The sequence below is a fragment of the Phalacrocorax carbo genome, chromosome 5 (genome assembly GCF_963921805.1).
Source record: "Phalacrocorax carbo chromosome 5, bPhaCar2.1, whole genome shotgun sequence".
Lineage (NCBI taxonomy): Eukaryota > Metazoa > Chordata > Aves > Suliformes > Phalacrocoracidae > Phalacrocorax > Phalacrocorax carbo.
The window spans coordinates 19,755,089-19,774,868 of NC_087517.1; the positions used below are offsets into that span (position 1 = coordinate 19,755,089).

A 19,780-nucleotide genomic window follows, 5' to 3' on the forward strand; every position below is an offset into this window, starting at 1 on the left:
TGAAGTGGAAGGAGAACAAGTTGAGACCTTGTGGGTAGAAATTAAGGGACAGCCAAATATGGGTGACACTGTTGTGGGTGTTTTCTACACGCCACCTGATCAAGAAGAGAAAGTTGATGAAGCCTTCTACAGATGGCTGGAAGTAGCCTTGCAATCGGAGGCCCTGGTCCTCATGGGGGACTTCAACCACCCTGATATTTGCTGGAAAAGCAACACAGCGAGCCATGCATGATCCAGAAGGTTCCTGCAGAGCATCAAGGACAACTTTTTGATGCAAGTGGTGGAGGAAGCAACAAGGCGAGATGTGCTGCTCAACCTTATCCTAACAAACAAAGAGGGGCTGGTTGAGGATGTGAGAGTTGGGGATAGGTTTGGCCACAGTGACCATGAGATGGTTGAGTTTAGGATAGTGTGAAGTAGAAGCAGGGCTATGATTCGGGTTACCACCTTGGACTTGAAAAGGGCCAACTTTGACCTCTTCAAAGACCTGCTAGGAGGAATCCCATGGGCTAGGGCTCTGGAAGGCAAGGGTGTCCAAGAGAGCTGGACAGTATTCAAGGACCACTTCCTCCGAGCTCAAGATGGGTGCATCCCTGTTAGGAAGAAGTCAGGCAGAGGAGCCAGGAGACCCGCATGGACGAGCAAAGAGCTTCTAGAGAAATTCAAATGGAAAAGGGAGGCTCACAGTGTGTGGAAAAAAGGACGGGCCACTTGGTAGGAATATAGGTATGTTGTCAGGGTATGCAGAGATGCGACAAGGAAGGCCAAAGCCCACTTGGTATTAAATCTGGCGAGGGATGTCAAAGATAACAAGAAGGGCTTCTTTAAATACATCAGCAGTAAAAGGAAGACTGGGGATACAGTGGGCCCACTGCTGAACAAGGAGGGGCCCTGGTGATGCAGGATGCAGAGAAAACGGAGTTACTGAATGCCTTCTTTGGCTCAGTCTTTCTGTTAAGGGTGGCCCTCAGGCATCTCAGCCCCCAGAGAAAAGAGATAAGATCTGGAGAAAGGAAGATTTACCATCAGTTGAGAAGGACTGGGTCAGAGATCACCTATGCAAACTGAATCCTCGCAAATCCATGGGCCCCGATGGGACGCACCTGCTAGTGCTAAGGGAGCTGGGGGATGTTCTTGCTGAGCCACTCTCCATCATCTTTGAAAGGTCATGGAGGACAGGAGAGGTGCCTGAGGACTGGAGGAGAGCAAATGTCACTCCAGTCTTCAAAAAGGGCAAGAAGGAGGACCTGGGGAACTATAGGCCATTCAGCCTCACCTCCATCCCCAGAAAGGTGATGGAGCAGTTCATCCTGGAGGTCATCTCCAGGCATGTAGAGGATAAGAAGGTTATCAGAAACAGTCAACATGGATTCACCAAGAGAAGATCATGCTTGACCAACCTGATAGCCTTCTGTGATGGTGTGACTGCCTGGGTTGATGAAGGGAGAGCAGTGGATGTTGTCTATCTTGACTTCAGTAAGGCATTCGACACTGTCTCCCATAGCATCCTCACAGGTAAGCTAAGGAAGTGTGGGCTGGATGAGTGGACAGTGAGGTGGACAGAGAACTGGCTCAACAACAGAACTCAGAGGGTCGTGATCAATGGGGCAGAGTCTGGATGGAGGCCTGTTCCTAGTGGTGTTCCCCAGGGGTCTGTGCTGGGTCAAGTCCTGTTCAATACATTCATCAATGACCTGGACGAAGGGATAGAGTGTAACCTCAGCAAATCCTCTGACAATACCAAGGTGGGAGGGGTGGCTGATACACCAGAAGGCTGTGCTGCCATCCAGCGAGACCTGGACAGGCTGGAGAGCTGGGCCAGGGGAACCTGATGAAATTCAACAAGAGCCAATGCAAGGTCCTGCACCTGGGGAGGAACAACCCCATGTACCAGTACAGGCTGGGGGCTGACCTCCTGGAAAGCGGCTCTGTTGAGGAGGACCTGGGAGTGCTGGTGGACAAGTTGACCGTGAGCCAGAACTGTACCCTTGTGGCCAAGAAGGCTGATGGTATCCTGGGCTGCATTAAAAGGAGTGTTGTCAGCAGGTTGAGAGAGGTTATCCTCCCCCTCTACTGTGCCCTAGTGAGACCACATTTGGAGTACTGTGTCCAGTTTTGGGCCCCCCAGTTTAAGAAGGATGTGGAACTGCTTGAGCAAGTCCAGCGGAGAGCTACCAAGATGATCAGGGGACTGGAGCATCTCCCTTATGAGGAAAGGCTGAGAGTCCTGGGTTTGTTCAGCCTGGAGAAGAGAAGGCTGAGGAGGGATTTCATAAATACCTATAAATATCTAAAGGGTGCATGTCAAGAGGATGGGACCGGACTCTTTTCAGTGGTGTCCAATGGCAGGACAAGGGGCAACGGGCACAACTTGGAACACAGGAAGTTCTACCTCAATATGAGGAAAAACTTCTTTCCTGTGAGGGTTCCTGCTAGAGCAGTGGCACAGGCTGCCCAGGGAGGCTGTGGAGTCTCCTTCCCTGGAGACATTCAAAACCCACCTGGACACGTTCCTGTGGCCCCTGCTCTGGGTGTGCCTGCTCAAGCAGGGGGGTTGGACAAGATGATCTCCAGAGGTCCCTTCCAACCCCTACCATTCTGTGACTCTTTGTAACATCCTTAACCAACCCCTACCATTCTGTGACTCTTTGTAACATCCTTAACATCCCTAAAACAAAAACAGAATATGGGCATAGACATGCCAAAACAGCAGAACCGAAAGCCAGAACTGCTAATAACGTAATTCCCAGAGAGCAACATGAAAAGGTTCTCCCTGGAACAGCGCTGAGTGCAGGCAGGGGGAAATGGTGGCCTACATAAGCATCCTGCTGTGCAAAACACATGTAGGACAGAGCCATAACTGCCATTTCCCCCATTTAAAACATCCCCAAGTGCAACCACAATTCTGGGACAGGACTGCTCTCTCTTTCCTAACGGAACAAGGTGAAATCAAGACTTGGGCTGTGGCAAGAAAGCAGGATCGTTCTCAGTCCCTCCACATAAATTCAGCTCAGCAATACCTGGGCTCCACTGCACCATTCAGAGTGATACCTCATCCTCAGTGTGCACCAGGATTTCTCCTGCGACAAACTGCCCTGCGTCAGGCAGGACTGCACAGAATCTGCCCAAGCCATACCACAAGCAGAAACACAGCTTTGGGTGCATACAAAATGTATTCCAAATTTTGTCCTCTGCTCTTGATAAACTCTAGAAAAGGTACAAAAATGTATTTCTGGTAACACTGTATTCGCTCAATTGTCAGAACAGATTTCTGTATTTCTAAGCCTGTTGAGAAATGCATTTAAGGGTATAATTAGTAGGCTAATACTTTTGATCAGGGTCAGTAGATGTAGGGATGAAAAATTACTGTTTTTCTATATTAGAGAACATGCTAAACATTAAAATAAAATTTACGTTACAGAAGCTCACGTAAGATAGTAAACGCCATAGACAAGATTTAATCCATGCCTCATGCTCTCGTACATTCACATTTAAGTAATAGTAAATATACAAACTTTTCTTTGTTTGATTGCTCACTGCACAGGATGGGCTGCAGACAGGGAGCAAACTGGTTTAATACAGTTGTCATCTGTAACAACTCCTTTCAGACAAAGGGGAAATAGCGTGAAAAATTCGAAGGATCGCAGAAAAGGAAGGTTCACTTCACCCACAGAGAAACATTCATCATTCTCTTGCTTGTACTCATCAAGGAAGTGGTGGATGGGGACTCTCCCCCCACCTCCTTCCTGTACAGTTTGGACTTTGCCCTTCAGCTCAGCAATCAGTAAAGGCAGGGATCATAATTTACTTTTTTTTTTTTTAATCAGACTACACGGTAAAAGTTAGAACAAAACTTACATTACTGAAGTACTCATAAAATAGTAAACAGCCATACAGCATACTTCTGAAAATCTCTTCACAGACCTTAGAAGTCATGTGTTAGGTTGAGAGAAAGTATTCTCTGTTTGCTCTTCTGGCACATTATCCCTATAAGTATAATCTTGTTTTCAGGAAGCACACTCTGCATTTTCTTCACATGAATTGTTTCCATCACCTGAGGGCTATGTCAAATAAACTTATCTTTTGACAATATGGACAATTCAAAGAATGACAGAATGGTAGGGGTTGGAAGGGACCTCTGGAGATCATCTTGTCCAACCCCCCTGCTTGAGCAGGCACACCCAGAGCAGGGGCCACAGGAACGTGTCCAGGTGGGTTTTGAATGTCTCCAGGGAAGGAGACTCCACAGCCTCCCTGGGCAGCCTGTGCCACTGCTCTAGCAGGAACCCTCACAGGAAAGAAGTTTTTCCTCATATTGAGGTAGAACTTCCTGTGTTCCAAGTTGTGCCCGTTGCCCCTTGTCCTGCCATTGGACACCACTGAAAAGAGTCCGGTCCCATCCTCTTGACATGCACCCTTTAGATATTTATAGGTATTTATGAAATCCTTCCTCAGCCTTCTCTTCTCCAGGCTGAACAAACCCAGGACTCTCAGCCTTTCCTCATAAGGGAGATGCTCCAGTCCCCTGATCATCTTGGTAGCTCTCCGCTGGACTTGCTCAAGCAGTTCCACATCCTTCTTAAACTGGGGGGCCCAAAACTGGACACAGTACTCCAAATGTGGTCTCACTAGGGCAGAGTAGAGGGGGAGGATAACCTCTCTTGATCATAGTAGTGAACAGCATGTCAGGTTGCTCAGGGTCACTTCCTTTCTGCAGAAGTGAATCCCAGTGTGAATTTGTGCTTCTGACAATAGGGTGTCCAGCAGGTCTTATTTTTTACCCTTTTAGCAGTGCAGAGGGGTTATACAGATTTTTAAACCTGGAATATTTAGTTTTTCCATGCATGCAGTGAATTTGAGATACCAGAGATAGTTTGGATGTTTGTGTAAGTGCTGCACAGATGATGTGAACGCAAGCCCCGGGAAACTCAGGTCTAACACAGAGTCTGGCAGGAGGGTCCCATGGGCTGGTGAAACCACAGCAAACAGAAAGCTGCTTCAACTTTTCCTGACTGAGATGGCTCATTAGCTGAACATGGGTGGTTGTTGGTACTTCTGCTCATGCCACGTACCAGACTTTCTCCCCAGTCCCAGCTCATCCTGAAGGATTTACTGAACTGGTCATGAGACATTTACTTGGGAGAATCTTCAGATGCTTATTGTGGAACTTTAAATTCACCTTGCTTCTAATATCTCTGTGCTCTGATATAAAACAACTGCAGTGATAGAAATAGTAATGTAACAAATTAGTCCAATTAATTTTATTTTTTTAGCTTAATCTACTTTCATTGCTTTTCAGAAACAGCAATAATAATATGAAGAATTTCTATTTTACACTGGCTGTACTCCTTGAAGTAAGGATAGACACATAATATTCAAGCCAATTTCTGTTTTCTTAGACTTCATAAAAATTTTGAGTGTACCAGTTTACAGATATTATGCTTCTACACAGAAGATTAAGTTATCACAGTTTGACAGTCAGCAGTTGAAGTATTCTTTTATACTGCTTTTGAATCACTTATAACTAATTTTCAGTATAACACATTAATGACATATTTGGTATTTATTACTCTTATGAATAAGAGCCAAATCCATCAATACGTCTGGCATTGCTCACGTGAGTAATACTGTTAACTCAGTTTTACAAGTCAAACTTATAGATCTGGTTTGTTTTTTTTTTTAAATTTTATTGTGTTCCTATTGTTTAATTCTCTTGGGGTTTTGTCCTTGAAATAAGATTATTGTATTATAAAGCAAATAATTATTTTTCAGTTTCCAGCTTGGTGTCTGATAATGAAGCTGTGGCTTGCAGGCTTCAGACACCAATATAAATTACAGCAGCAAAAAACCAGGTAGCCAGAATCTAGCAGCTAGTTTTACTGGTGTGTTAACAAGGAAGAAGAGAATTTAGTCGGTGTTTTGTCATTTATACAGATTCTTCACTGTTGTCAGTCAAGTAGCTGTATGTTACACAGAAGACCCAGTAGAAGAAAATCACAGCAGCAAGGTGTTTCCTTGTTACTACTTACCTGACTTCAGTGCATTTCTGACCCTCTACTTCCCTTCTCATGCTGAAAGCGTGCGTTTGCATGGGTATCATAACTGTCATAAAATTGGAGCTCTGCTGTGCAACACTACTCATTTATTACTTAACAGTAGCTGTTGCTCTAAATCAGTTCTAGTGCTGATTTTACCATGAGTACAGGATGTTCTTGGCAATGGTTATTATCAGATTCTCACTGCAGTCCAGCTCTCTACCAAAGTAGCTTGTTTTCCATGTTCTGTCACTAGTCATATGCGCTTATCCTTTGCAAGCTCATATATCACTGAATTTTGTGCTTCTGGGAAATAGGCTCAACAAGTTGCACACTTCTTGACCAGAATGTGCTTTCTAGTCTCAGATTAAATCTTGATGCTTGTGCATTTACTCCATCCTTCTCTAGAACATACCAACATGTGGATATGAGGAACATAAAGAATTAAAAAAAAAATAGAGGCTGGAAGGGGGTCTAGAGTAGAGGTTGAAATGGTCTTAAAGAAAAAAGAAGATTGATCAGTGAGAGAGATGAGCAATAAAAGAAATGGTAAAGTGGAAGAGATTGTTGCTGTTTTTTAATCATAGAATGGTTTGGGTTGGAAGGCATCTTTAGAGGTCGTCTAGTTCCAACCATCCCTGCAGTGAGCAGGGACATCTTCAAGTAGATCAGGTTGCTCAAAGCCCCGTCTAACCTGGCCTTGAATGTTTCTAGGGATGGGGCCTCCACAACCTCTCTAGGCAACCTGCTCCAGTGTTTCATCACCCTCAAAGTAAAATATTTTTTCCTTATATCCAGTCTAAATAGTTTAAAACCATTACCCCGTGTCCTGTCACAACAGGCCTTGCTAAAGAGGTTGTCCCCATCTTTCCTGTAGTCCCCCTTTAAGTACTGTATGGCTGCTCTAAGGTCTCCCTGAAGACTTCTCTTCTCCATACTGAACAATCCCAACTCTCTCAGCCTGTCTTCATAGGAGAGGTGCTCCAGCCCTCTGATCATTTTTGTGGCCCTCCTCTGGACTCACTCCAACAGGTCCATGTCCTTGTGTTGAGGGCTTCAGACCTGGACACAGTACTCCAGGTGGGGTCTCACCAGAGTGGAGCAGAGAGGGAGAATCACCTCCCTCGACCTGCTGGTCACACTTCTTTTGATGCAACCCAGGATACGGTTGGCCTCCTGGGCTGTGAGCCCACATTGTTGGCTCATGACCAGCTTTTCGTCCACCAGTACCCCCAAGTCCTTCTCTGCGGGGCTGCTCTCAATCCATTCTCCACCCAGCCTGTATTTGTACTTGGGATTGCCCCGACCCACGTGCAGGACCTTGCACTTGGCCTTGTTCACCTTCATGAGGTTCGCACGGGCCCACCTCTCCAGCCTGTTAAGAACCCTCTGGATGACATCCCTTCCCTCCAGCATGTTGACCACACCACACAGCTTGGTGTCATCTGCAGACTTGCTGAGGATGCACTCAATGCCACTGTCCATGTTGCAGACAAAGATATTAAACAGTGCCAGACCCAATACCAACCCTTGAGGAACACCTCTTGTGAGCAGTCTCCATCTGGATATTGAGCCATTGACCACTACGCTGTGGATGCGACCATCCAACCAATTCCTTATCCACCGAACAGTCCACCCATCAAATCCATATCCCCCCAGTTTAGAGAGAAGGATGCTGTGGGGGACCGTGCCAAAGGCCTTACAGAAGTCCATATAGATGTCATCCATAGCTCGTCCCTTGTCCACTGATGTAGTCACTCCATTATAGAAAGCCACTAGGTTGGTCAGGCAGGACTTGCCCTTGGTGAAACCATGTTGGCTGCCTTGTATCACCTCCCTGTCCTGCATGTGCCTTAGCATAGCTTCTAGGAGTATCTATTCCATGATCTTCCCAGGCACAGATGTGAGGCTGACAGGTTGGTAGTTCCCTGGGTCCTCCTTTCTTCCCTTTTTAAAGATGGGCACAATGTTTCCCTTCTTTCAGTGACCTGGGGCTTCACCTCACTGCCATGACTTTTCAAATATCATAGAGAGTGGCTTGGCAACTACATCAGCCAATTCCCTCAGGACTCTGGGATGCATCTCATCAGGTCCCATAGACTTGTATCACAGCCTGTATATCCAGACTCCTGGGGCGGTCACAAACCTGATCTTCCCTTACAGTGGGAGGGACTTTATCCCCCTGGTCTCCATCCTGCTTGGGAGGGGTGAGGAGAGAGGTTACCAGTGAAGACTGAGGCAAAAAACTTGTTGAGTACCTCAGCCTTCTCCTCTGTTGATACTAGGCCACCATTCTTGTCCATCGGGGCGGGGGGGTATGCTTTCTTTAACTTTCCTTTTCTGGTTGATATACCTGTAGAAGCTCTTCTTAGTATTCTTTGCATCCCTTGCTAAATTCAGCTCCAGCCGCACCTTGGCCCTCCTGACCCTATCCCTACACAACCAGGCAGCGTCCCTATACTCTTCCCAGGATACCTGTCCCTGCTTCCACTGCCTGTGCAGTTCCCTCTTGCTCTTTAGTTTGACCAGCAGGTCTTGACTCATCTATGCTGGTCTCTTCCCTTTCTTGCCTGATTTCTTACACCTGGGAACTGAGAGCTCTTGTGCTGTATGGAACGCGTCCTGAAAGATCTGCCAGCTCTCTTCTGTTCCTTTGCTCCTGAGGACTGTTTCCCAGGGGTCCTGCTGACTAGATCCTTGAAGAGCTTGAAGTCTGCTTTCCTAAAATTTAGGGTCTTGACTGTACTCCTCGCTTTTCCCGTATCCCTCAGGAGTGCAAACTTACCAGTGTGTGATCTGTCCAGCCCAGGCTGCCTCCAATCTTGATGTCATCGATGAGCTCACTTGCATTCGTGACCATCAGGTCTAGTATTGTATCCCCTTGGATAGGGCTGTCTATTACCTGGCTCAAGAAGTTATCCTCGGTGCATTCTAGGAATTTCCTGGATTGCCTACAGCTCGTTGTGCTACTTTTCCATCAGATGTCGGGGTGGTTGAAGTCCCCCAGTAGGGTGAGAGCCTGTGAGCACCAAGCCTCCTGGAGTTGGAGGAAGAAGGCTTTGTCAGTAGGCTCCCCTTGATCAGGCAGCCTGTAGTGGACACCAACCACCAAAAGTAATTTCTTTCCCCTTAGCTGTCCTGTTGCAGTTCTTCCATTCTCTAGAGCTTAGTAGGTGCCTGAGTTCATATCTATCTCCTTCCTCTCCCATACTTCTTCCTGGGTTTCATTTCCTTGCTTTGTGAAGTAGACTTGACCATACTGTATGTTTACACCCTGTTTAAGCAAATAGACCTCAAGTGAAAACTGCCATATATTGTCTTTGTTTCATTGCTATAACAAGATTACTACTACTATCAAAAAGGTGTCTTTACCGCTAAAATTAATCTCCTGTATCAGCGGCCCATTTAATTATTTTTGATCACTGTTGTATTCACTCTTTAACTGGCATTTGATAAGTACTATAATCTCAGTTTTTCCAAAATTCAGAGAGCTTGAGGATCCTATGCAGTGATGCTCTTCACTGATAGATGAAAAATACTGTAGCTTGTCTTACAAAGATGGTCATGAAACAGAACTTCATTTAGACAGTGTTCAAAGAATCGCTGAGCTGTTCTGCTGGATAATAATTTTTTTGCTTTACTGGCAGCCAGGCCTCTATCAGCTCTCACAAAGGACTTCTGGTTCCTCTCAGAAGTCTAAAATACATTAGCAGAAAACATAACTATGTATTTCTACAGAGGCTGGGTTTCATCCAGAGTTTGTCCATTTGAGATTTGCATTTAAATAAGCAAATAGGATTTTTTCTTTTTCTTTAAGACTTACAACATTTGAATTATGAACACTGAATAATACATTAAGGTGCTCTATGACTTCTGGAAATTTCCTGAGCGATACAAAAAAAGGAATAGTAATTCTCCAAAATATATTTAGTGGTCTGCACTAAAAGGTTGTGAAGAAAAATAACTGGTAATAGGAATGTAAAGGGAAGACAGAGAAAGGAAGTATAAAACAGGATGTTGGGACAGGTGAACAACTCGTTCATCTGGAACAGCCTAACCATGCAGAAACAGTTTACAAAGGGCCAGGAGATGGTAGGTGTGGATAGTGATGTATTCTGTTCAGTGTTCCCCGTTGTATATTGACGTTAGAGATGTTTCCTTTGCTTTCTTTCTCCTGCTAGGTGAAACAAAGAACACACGTTTAGTACACCAGCATTGTGAGCTGAGCTGGATCTGTAGATTTAGACTTATGATGTGGCAAAGTAGTTTTTGTAACACCAGAGTAAAAGTCTTCTTATCAGCTCTATCTGCGCTGCTATCTGTGCTGACTTTTTTTCTGTGAGATACCATTCCAGCTTCTGATAGTCACTATTCTTGTACATCACTTTCTATCTTTAGATGAGTTTGTTCAATTAGCAGGCTAGACAACTACAGTAAATAAAGAGATCTCACTCTGAAGGTGTTGGTCTATAAATGTTCTTACAGCATAACTATAAACATGTTTTCTGTGTTACAGTAAGTTATATGGAAGAAAGAGTCTGGATAATCTCATGAAATTTTAGATGCTTGCTCAGAGCAAAAAGATTGGTATTCTAGACTTATATTTTTATTTTTCCCCAGATACCCCATCACAAAGGGTGCAGTTTATTCTCGGAACAGAAGATGATGATGAAGAACACATTCCTCATGATCTCTTTACTGAGCTTGATGAAATTTGTTGGCGTGAAGGAGAGGATGCGGAGTGGAGGGAGACAGCAAGGTGAGTTTCTTCATGAGTTTTTAAAAATTATTTGTAGGTATTGGTTGCTGGTGTATTGAGGAATGATTTTAAAGCTGTGGCAAACTCTCAAACAGGTTTTGGATATAAAGCTTAAATAACACCATAATTTTAATCCTTAGACTGCTAGTATTACTGCAGCATTTGTTGTTTCCCACTGCCAAATGTTTTCATCTGGATTTATGAAATATAGGTCAGAATGAATATTGAGGGTAAAAAATCAAAGTAAGCATAACATACATACATATATTTATGAATTAAAAATTACTGGTTTTATTAATATTTTAGCTCATCATTTTAAGAAACTTTCAAACTGCATATTCTACTTGAATCCTCAAGAAACTAATCAAATTACCCTTATAAAAAAATTAAAGCCAGGAATGAGATTACTTTTGGAGCTATAACACTTTTACATAGTCTAAATATCAATGAACAGTTGATTTTGAGACTTTGAATATTCAATGTTGGATTATTTTGTTTTCACAAAATTACTGTGAAAGACTGTTTAGAGTGCATTTCTGCTGAAAAAATTAATATTGAAGCAGAACATGGGGGTTGTTTTTGCATTTTTTGCATGTTTGTTTCCTTTAGCACCGAAACAGAGATGGCTTGCTTAGTTTCATTAAGACTTGAAATTTCCCAGCAAGCCTTGCTTCATTTTTCATCTTAGAACCTTAATTCTCTCTTTCCCTTCCAGTATTTGTTGACAGTGTTCCTCAGTGGTGTAGATGTGGACCACATCTTTGGTGTCAGTAGGATAAAAATTGTGGTATTTCAGAAGGGATTTTGTGGGGAACTATGTATGTGGTCTGTTCGGCATGAATATGGCTGTTAGCTTTACCTTTAATTTTACTGCAAATTCCTGCTTTCCCAGAGGGTGACAGAATTTTCTGTGACCTTCCCTTCCTTTATGTGTGCATAGGAGGCATAGACAGATGCTAAATATAGATCTTTACATGTAGAAAATTCTCATATGGGGATTATGCTGCAAAATGAGTGTAGTAGTGTTCTTAAATAGTCTTATTAATATTCAGAGAGAGAAAATCTAATCAAGTTAATCATCTGCAGTGTTCTCATACTGATTAGGAATATATAGGACCTTTTCTAGGAAGGGTATTAGCTTCTCTTGTGATTAAAAATAAAAATCACCGTGGTTTATGTTATTTTTAAGCAGGGAAATAGCAGCTTCTCTAGTACAACTAAAGAAAATTCCTTTGCAAATCATCAAAGAATTATGTTTTTGAAAAATTATAACAGTTGTTATTAACATAAATACTTAACCCAGATTGAATTTGACTGGAATAGGTGAAATAAAGAAACTTATATTTAGATTAATCTATCTGTATGTACAGCCTTTCCAATTGCCATTTGGGAACTAAAGAATCAAAAATGTTTAAGAGAAACGAGCTGAGACTGTTGAAGAAGGACAGGAAAAAACAGCCGAGAAAACTTATTTTTGGAACTCGGAAAATACAAGAGTGAAGTATAATAGCTAATAGTAAAAATTTCTGTAGCTTTAGAAATACGATGAAAGCAAAGAAAGAGTGGAGCTGCCATGCAGAAAGAACTGGTCAAGATAAATGATCTTTTTTAGTTTGGATACAAAAATGTCAGGCAGCATTTGACATGGGTTGGCTGGCTTTTAGAAGAGGACGAGATGGCAGTAAAATGACCAAATGAAAAATGAAGGCAGGAGTCATAGTGCTTTATCTGTGCAAATAAGAAAGCTGAAAGAAGGTATATTTCATGGGTTCGGTAAATCCTGTCTTTCTGTGAATCTATCAGGTGGGTGGTTGTACTATAGCAAACACAGCAATGCTATTCAAGAAAGGATAAAAATGGTCAGAATGAACAGAGGCCTGATAGTAACATTTCAGAGCTATGCAAGGCTTAGAACAATGTTTGAAGGAAAGAATAATTATAGACTTGAAGCTAAGTGGAAAATTGTATAAAATGCAGTACAATGGTATATCATGTCAGACTAACTTAATGATGCTGTTTAATCAGATAACTGATTTTTGGTTTTCTGACAAAGAAAAAACAGTGGATCTAATTTTTTTGGTCATCTATTTGATATGATGCAGCAGTGGGAATTTATTACTTGAGTTCTTTTAGTGTAAAAATTATATTAGTGGGTAAGAAACTAGTTGCAGAGGTACAGCAGGTCATGCTGAAAGATTAAACTATTAGTGTGGAAGGTAGTGACAACTAACTTCTGAAGAATTAGTCTTAGCAAATGGCAAAATTTGAATGACAAAACCCAGGATGTAGTAATGAAACTTGCTGATGATAAGAAATTAGGAGGTATTGTTACTCTAGAAATAGACAACAATATCATACACAAAGAATAAGGTGACTTTGAGTAATAGAAATGAGATATGGTGTTTAATACGCAAGATCATAGAAACTAATACAATGGATCATTTACAATATTGATGGTTGGTTCAGTACTTCAGAAATACTGATTTGATTAAAAGTGTGGTATGAAGAGGATATACCCTGGATTTGTTGCTGTTTCAGCCTTATTGTATGTTTTCCATCTGTGTGGAAAATGCCACTGGAAGTATCTGTAAATTTTATTGTCTAGCTTTGGACATAATTCCAGGTAGATGAATTTAAATGCAAGTGATACAGAGGAGGACTCGGTCATTAATTGTGTTTAACGAGACTGATGGCACTAAGTCGTTCTATATTCATTGCGCCAAGCTTTGCATGGACTGAAGTGTTGGGCTGACTCTGATGCAGTAAATCTATATCTTTATGTTTTCAGTTTGATTGAAAATGCATGCACAGTTCAGCCTTAAAATTTCTTAAAAATATCTTTAGCAAACTGTGTAAAGCTGTTTGAGACATTTTGTTCTTGGTTGATCAAAATAGTAACATATCAAAGGGAGCCATGGATAAGATTTGACTGAAGCTTGGTGTTCCTTAGGTAAATCTCCTCTATTCCTGTTTCATTTGTTTGGAAGAACAAGTCCTTTTCTAGACTTTTTTTTGATCCTTTTTTTTCCCTCAGCAGTTAGGAGACTCCAAGGTTTGCCATTCTCCAGTTTCCATAACCGTTCTCATGAGCAAAAGCATTCCTCCAGATTAATTAGTAGGAGAAAGAAAGTACACTGTTGTTTCAGCCTATTCCATTCAAAGATCTGATTTAGGCTATCCCATCCATGGAATTATTGAGCAGAATGGAATAACTTAGTTATGTTGATATGGTGATAAAATGAATTAATTTTTTCCTCATTAATTGATTTCAAGCCAGAAGACATGCGTACCTTTTAAAATCAATCTGTCATATTAATGCAATGTTTGTGTATGTGGCTCAGCTGTACAAGTATGTAGAGAATGTATGATGTATAGTTTCTACCCCAAAAAATATTTCCAGTAAGTTTGTGGAGAAGCACACTGAGGCATAACAGTTGGGCTTATTTTTTACACACAATAGTATAGTTGCAAACTTCAGCGATTAGGAAAGCAATTCGTGTTCAAATCTATCCTAATAGCTGCTTGTAGTCATGGCTGGAAATAGTGCCTGATTTTTAGCAGGTTTTACCCAAACTGCTGGAACTCATTTATCTGCTAATATCAAATGAAAATTTCAGGAGAATTTCACTATGTTTCTGGAACAGAAAAGAATATGTAGGAAGGAGGAAAATAGAAAGACACTTTGGAACCAACAGGAAAGTGTTCACGCTTGAGTTTTAATGAAAGAGCACAGTTATGAAAATAAACCTCTGTCCATTGTTAATAGTGACTAGAAAATGGATGTACTAGGGAAAAACTAAGAATATGAAGTGAAAATGCATCTCCCCTGGATCAAAACTTTCATTCAAAGAAACTAGGTCTCAAAAAACTTAGGTTTGTCACTTCTGCATTGTTTCTGACATGCTTATTTACTTTGGTTCATTTTCCAGTCAGGGTAGGCAGGCAAAAAGCTCATGTGGGAATTTATATGGATTGTAAGATTGCATTAATAACATTGACTCTTGAGTGGGTTGTAAGTGCCCCAGCTCTCTGCTGCAGACGTAACAGACTATAATAGATCATGTTCAACTCACCCAATTCATATTGTGCATGAAAATGTTGTAACTGAGTCTACAGTGAAGTGTTCACACTCTTTTATTGACTCCTGAAAAATCAACGGAGACGACTTTAGGCGACGTAACATATGTATGTGTGCGTATGTACACACACACCTCTGAGTAATATTTTTCTTCTAGTAACATACCTTGCTGAAACTTCTGTTGGCATGTTTTGTTCCAGCAAGTATGCTAGCAAAGGATCTAAACTCTATTATTGAAATACCTGTGCTAGTCTTTACCAGTAAAAGAAAACCATACAAATGAAGCTGCTCCTCTGTGTGATCAGACACAACTAAGATAGCTCTAAATATATGCCAAACACATGGGATACCTGTGACACATGAACTTATTATACAAATGGGGTTGGCGTTGTTCTCTGGGAAATTATGAATGGCTTTTATTTATCAACCATATCAATTTAAGGGATTATACTGCAAGTAAGTGTATTAAAATTTGTCTTTTTCTCTGAGAAACTAAAAAGAGTAGAAAATTGGAAAACTTGGCATCCATGCCTGAATTTGGATTTCAAAGCTGTTTCTATCCTTGAATCTTGTACATAACGTCAGGGGGTTGTTAAAATGGTATTATGATTTTTAAAACCACTTGAACACTTAGAATTGAACGACTGCGTAAGATCAGAGATTTGTTTGGTTTATGTTTTCTGCTGCTGTTTCTCATTTGATATGTTAAATAAAGATTATCTGACTTAACAGAGGAATAATTCTGAAAAGATAGAAGGTGATAAACATGATGAGACGAGTAAACTCATGTAATGCTTATTGAAATAAAAATAGAAGCTTATTCCAAATGTAAAATTCTCTCAGCTGGGTATGATTTATGTTTATGTACTAGCCTGTTGGCTCATTAAGTAACAATGTATGATAGTGTGTTTAAACACATAAGTTTTAGTAACAGTAGGAAATTGGATGCAACCCATAGGATTATACTCTTCAGATTGTTAGAAACTCAGATGGAGACGATCACGAGCAAGTATGATTATTTGAGCAGTAGCAATAGTTTCCTTGGATTTTTATGTCGTGTGTAAACTTTGATGTCTGATTGACCCCATAAACTCTAATTAAAGGTGTTCTAATGATTTACACTTTTCTTGTCTATGAGTCCCTAGCAAGTTATGAGCTCTGGTTATGAGCCTGCCTCTGTCCAGTCACCTCTATTAATGAAAGCTTTAAGAACATGTTTGTCTTTTACCACTCATTTAAAATCTGTTCAGAACTGGTCAGTATGTTCCAAATAGGTAATATCAAGGACAGACTGCAGAAGTATAATTAGATAAACAATGTTGAAGGCTATTTACATGAACAGAAGGTAATGACAGTATGAGGCTTCTGATGAGATTCTGTAAGAATCTATGCTTGGAACAGTGTTTTTAGGATATATGTAGCATGATTTTTAATCTTTTTTTGAGTCAACATAAAACAAGTTGATGGTACATCAGAAATAATTTGGAATACCCAAGTACAACGATCGTAATCTTACAAAACTCCTAAAGAGATTAGAAATGCACATGCACATTTTGTGCACATGCACAAAATCAGAGGCGTGAGAAGATAAAAATGTAGATATTTTGCAGAGCCTTAGGAGACAGTAGTTTAAGCAGGACAATTAATGTGCCATGCTTGTGATGCTATGGCCACAAATAGGTCTAGCATATTTTTATCTTGGAAACCTGAGCACCATGAGTAAGCTATATGCAGCCTCTTCTTACAGAGTTTAAGTGCAACTGCAAAATAACTTGCTTTTCCTTCTCATATGCTTCTTGGTAACTTGCCTGAGTTACTGTAGTTCACCCTTTCAAACCATGACTTTGAATTTGGTGGGAGTGGGGTGTGCTAATTTGTGTCTGATGTCCATTTGGACGTTGTTTTGAAAATCTAGTTGTAAAACCTCATTTGCATATGCAAATTTCATGGTTTAGCTCTGTAGAAGCAAATTTTTGTGTGTGCTGTGTCTTTCTTGCTGCTTCTCTGTAAGAATGAAAAGGTAAAGTTAGTCTGGGTAGGCTGGGAAGAGAAGAGAGATTGCAATGAAGGGAGTAGAGAACAGAACTCTGATGGAGAGGAGGTCTCATGGGCAAAGATGACATATGGAAACTGGCCAGCACAGAGGAGATGGAGGGAAAAATCTTTAAGTACAAAGAGGAGGAGAGGACTAGACACAGGAGGTTGGAGATTTTGGAGGAGCCAAGGAGCTGGAGGCAAATTGTGTATGTAAATAACGGGAGAGTGATTAGGAAGCAGCTGGTACAGTTGGAAGAGATGGAATACATCAGGAAGGGGGCAGATATGCTGGTGATGAGTGGGTCACTGAAGTGGTGGCTGCTCGCAGGATGGCATCAGAAGGGGAAGAATCTGGTACACAGGGACTGAAAGGAGGAAAGTATCTACAATATGAGTACACAGGCATATTTTACAGGTAGGAGGAGAGCTAGGCAGGTAGGCCAGGAACAGAAGACAGCTCTGTTTGTTGTGTTACTAGTCTGCGAGGCTTGGTGAATCTGGAAATTGCTCAGCTTTAGAGGTCATAAGGCTCTGTGTTTCCAAGCTGTCCGGCAATAGGCGTGAAGGTGCTGTCAAGGTGTGAAGCTCAGCTTGACTTCTGTGCTGTCTGGTCCATACAAAATAGCTGAGTGCTGTTGAGTCAAGTGACAGAGGCTTCTGCTGTGGCTGCAGCTGTTCAAACCTTGCCAAGCTGGCAGGCTGCCTTGCTCCACGCAGCAATAGCTGTGTATGCTTGAAAGACTTAATAACTTTAATTTAAAACAACGTTTGCATATGTCAACAGACTTTTCCCTTCTTGTTTGTTTGTTTGTTTATTATTCTTTTAACATTTTTACCGTCATTTTTATCAGTAACCAATTACAAAGTTGTGCAATAAAGTTCATCCAGCTGCTAGTAACAAAAGACTTGATCCTCTTATGCCAGTTTCACGTGTCCTTTTACTTTGCTGAAGTCTCTCCAGATTTACACTGAACCTGAGAACAGGCAAATGAGACTCAAAATAGTGAGGTATGATGTAGTTGCTGGATTCTAAAGTGCTGTTTCATGTCATTCCCATAGCTGTTTTGCCTGAGTAAGGCCCATATTTTGGGGCTTGAAAGACCATTCGCAAGTGTTTACACATTGCTTGTGTGTGCATGTATGTGCCTGTGAGGTTTTTCATTTTAGTTGACTGGACTTTTAAATGGAAAATATCCTAAATTTTGTATAATGTTTTACTGCCTTTATGAGTAGCTTAGTGCAGTTAAGTAACTAACAAGTTTAACAAAGTTCATAAAGGTTATGGTGGTAATGGATGGATTCTGTAAAGTCTGAATATGTTGGTATATTTACTTTAAATAAAAATGTCTCCTCTTTGTTGTGTTTAGTCCAAAGTGAAGACTAAATGGGGAAAGTTTTCTCCTGGCTTCTCACTGTGTATAGCTTTTCTTCTTTACTACAAATTCTTCTCCTCTAGCCTTTACACACTACTTGTTATTCTATCATAGAAGTATCATTGTATGCCAAAGAATTACTCAAAGTTTTTGTAAAGTACAATAATGATTACTTAATACGCTTCTCTTTTAATCTCTGTGGTGAGAATTTATCTTAAAAAATGGTATAATATGGCATTATATGGGAAGAAGCAGGCAAGGGAAGTTTGTCATATTTCCTATGAAGACAGAATAAAATGAAATCCAAAGACATGTTTAATAGTGATTTTGCAATATCCATGGAAGTAATTTATGTTTCATTTCTTATACACAGAGGAGTTTTAAAATTCATTGTTTGCGCAGGTGGCTGAAGTTTGAAGAAGATGTAGAGGATGGTGGAGAGAGGTGGAGCAAACCATATGTTGCCACACTGTCACTTCATAGCTTGTTTGAGCTGAGAAGCTGTATCCTCAATGGCACAGTTCTTCTGGACATGAGAGCTAACTCCATAGAAGAAATAGCGGGTATGTGTTGGTGTTCCGTTTATTGGTTATGAAAATTAATAATAAAAATCAAGTGCTTACAATATTGCTTAGAAGAAAGCTAATGCGTAATAATCAGTTCAGTTTAGAAACTCCTAGGAAATATTTTACTCAGTATATTAGAAAAGAATCTTATGTCTGACACAACTGGTAAATATTTATGTTTTTTGTATGGACATTGCTATTTTCAGAATCAATATTTATGTAAAGAAGAAAATTAAGATGGAGCAGAGAGGACAGTTTGGATATATTTCATTAGAACTGGCATGTTCTCTGCTCCTGCTGTGCCATCTCATGTTGTGAATGACGGGTGTGCTAAGTTCCACAAACTGAATCTATTGCTATGCTAAGTGCAGAAAATCTAGTTTAAAAAAAGTTAAAGTATAGGGAAGTATTAATCATAATTATGTAACGTGAAAACACACCAGTTTAAAGATGTGTCTTTGAGTTGAGAATGAAATAAAGAACAATAATATTAAAGTGTAAGTTTTTCGAAATTTTTAAGATGCAGTGACTTCCTAAACTAAAGTTTAGTGCATTTTTTCCACTGAAGGTGTGTTTGTCAGTTGCAATTCTAGAGCTTGTGGGAACAGGAGAAGCAGAAAGCAAGAGAACATGATAGATGAGTTTTGTCTCCCTAAAGGATAAGTGAGATTGAGACTGAATGCCATTTTCTGCATTCCTGGTGTTTCCCATAAAGGCTATAACTAGTTACTGCAGGGGACTTTTTTTTTGGTAGCGCATTTGTTACTGTAATAAAGCAGGTTGTTGGGGGCTGTATGTACAGACCTGTAATGCACAGCCTTAAGGAGTCTTAAAACTACAAGGGTTGCATGGCTGTGCTAGAATCACGCAGTACAGTCTGGTACATTTCTTTCTCTCCTCAAATACAGCAGCTAATTTGAATTAGATAATTT

General features: G+C 40.9%; 1 protein-coding gene across 7 annotated transcripts in view; it reads left to right on the plus strand.

Annotated features, from left to right (window-relative positions):
- The window catches only part of SLC4A10 (solute carrier family 4 member 10), a 178,561-nt gene that overhangs the window by 88,971 nt on the left and 69,810 nt on the right, over positions 1–19,780 (plus strand). For all 7 annotated transcript variants that reach the window (XR_010372987.1, XM_064451464.1, XM_064451465.1 and 4 more), the window contains 2 exons: positions 10,656–10,794; positions 18,685–18,845. Coding sequence is in view for 6 of the 7 variants with exons in the window: in XM_064451464.1 (XP_064307534.1) it covers positions 10,656–10,794; positions 18,685–18,845 (300 nt within the window). In the remaining variant the exon portion in view is untranslated. The remainder of the gene's footprint in view (positions 1–10,655; positions 10,795–18,684; positions 18,846–19,780) is intronic.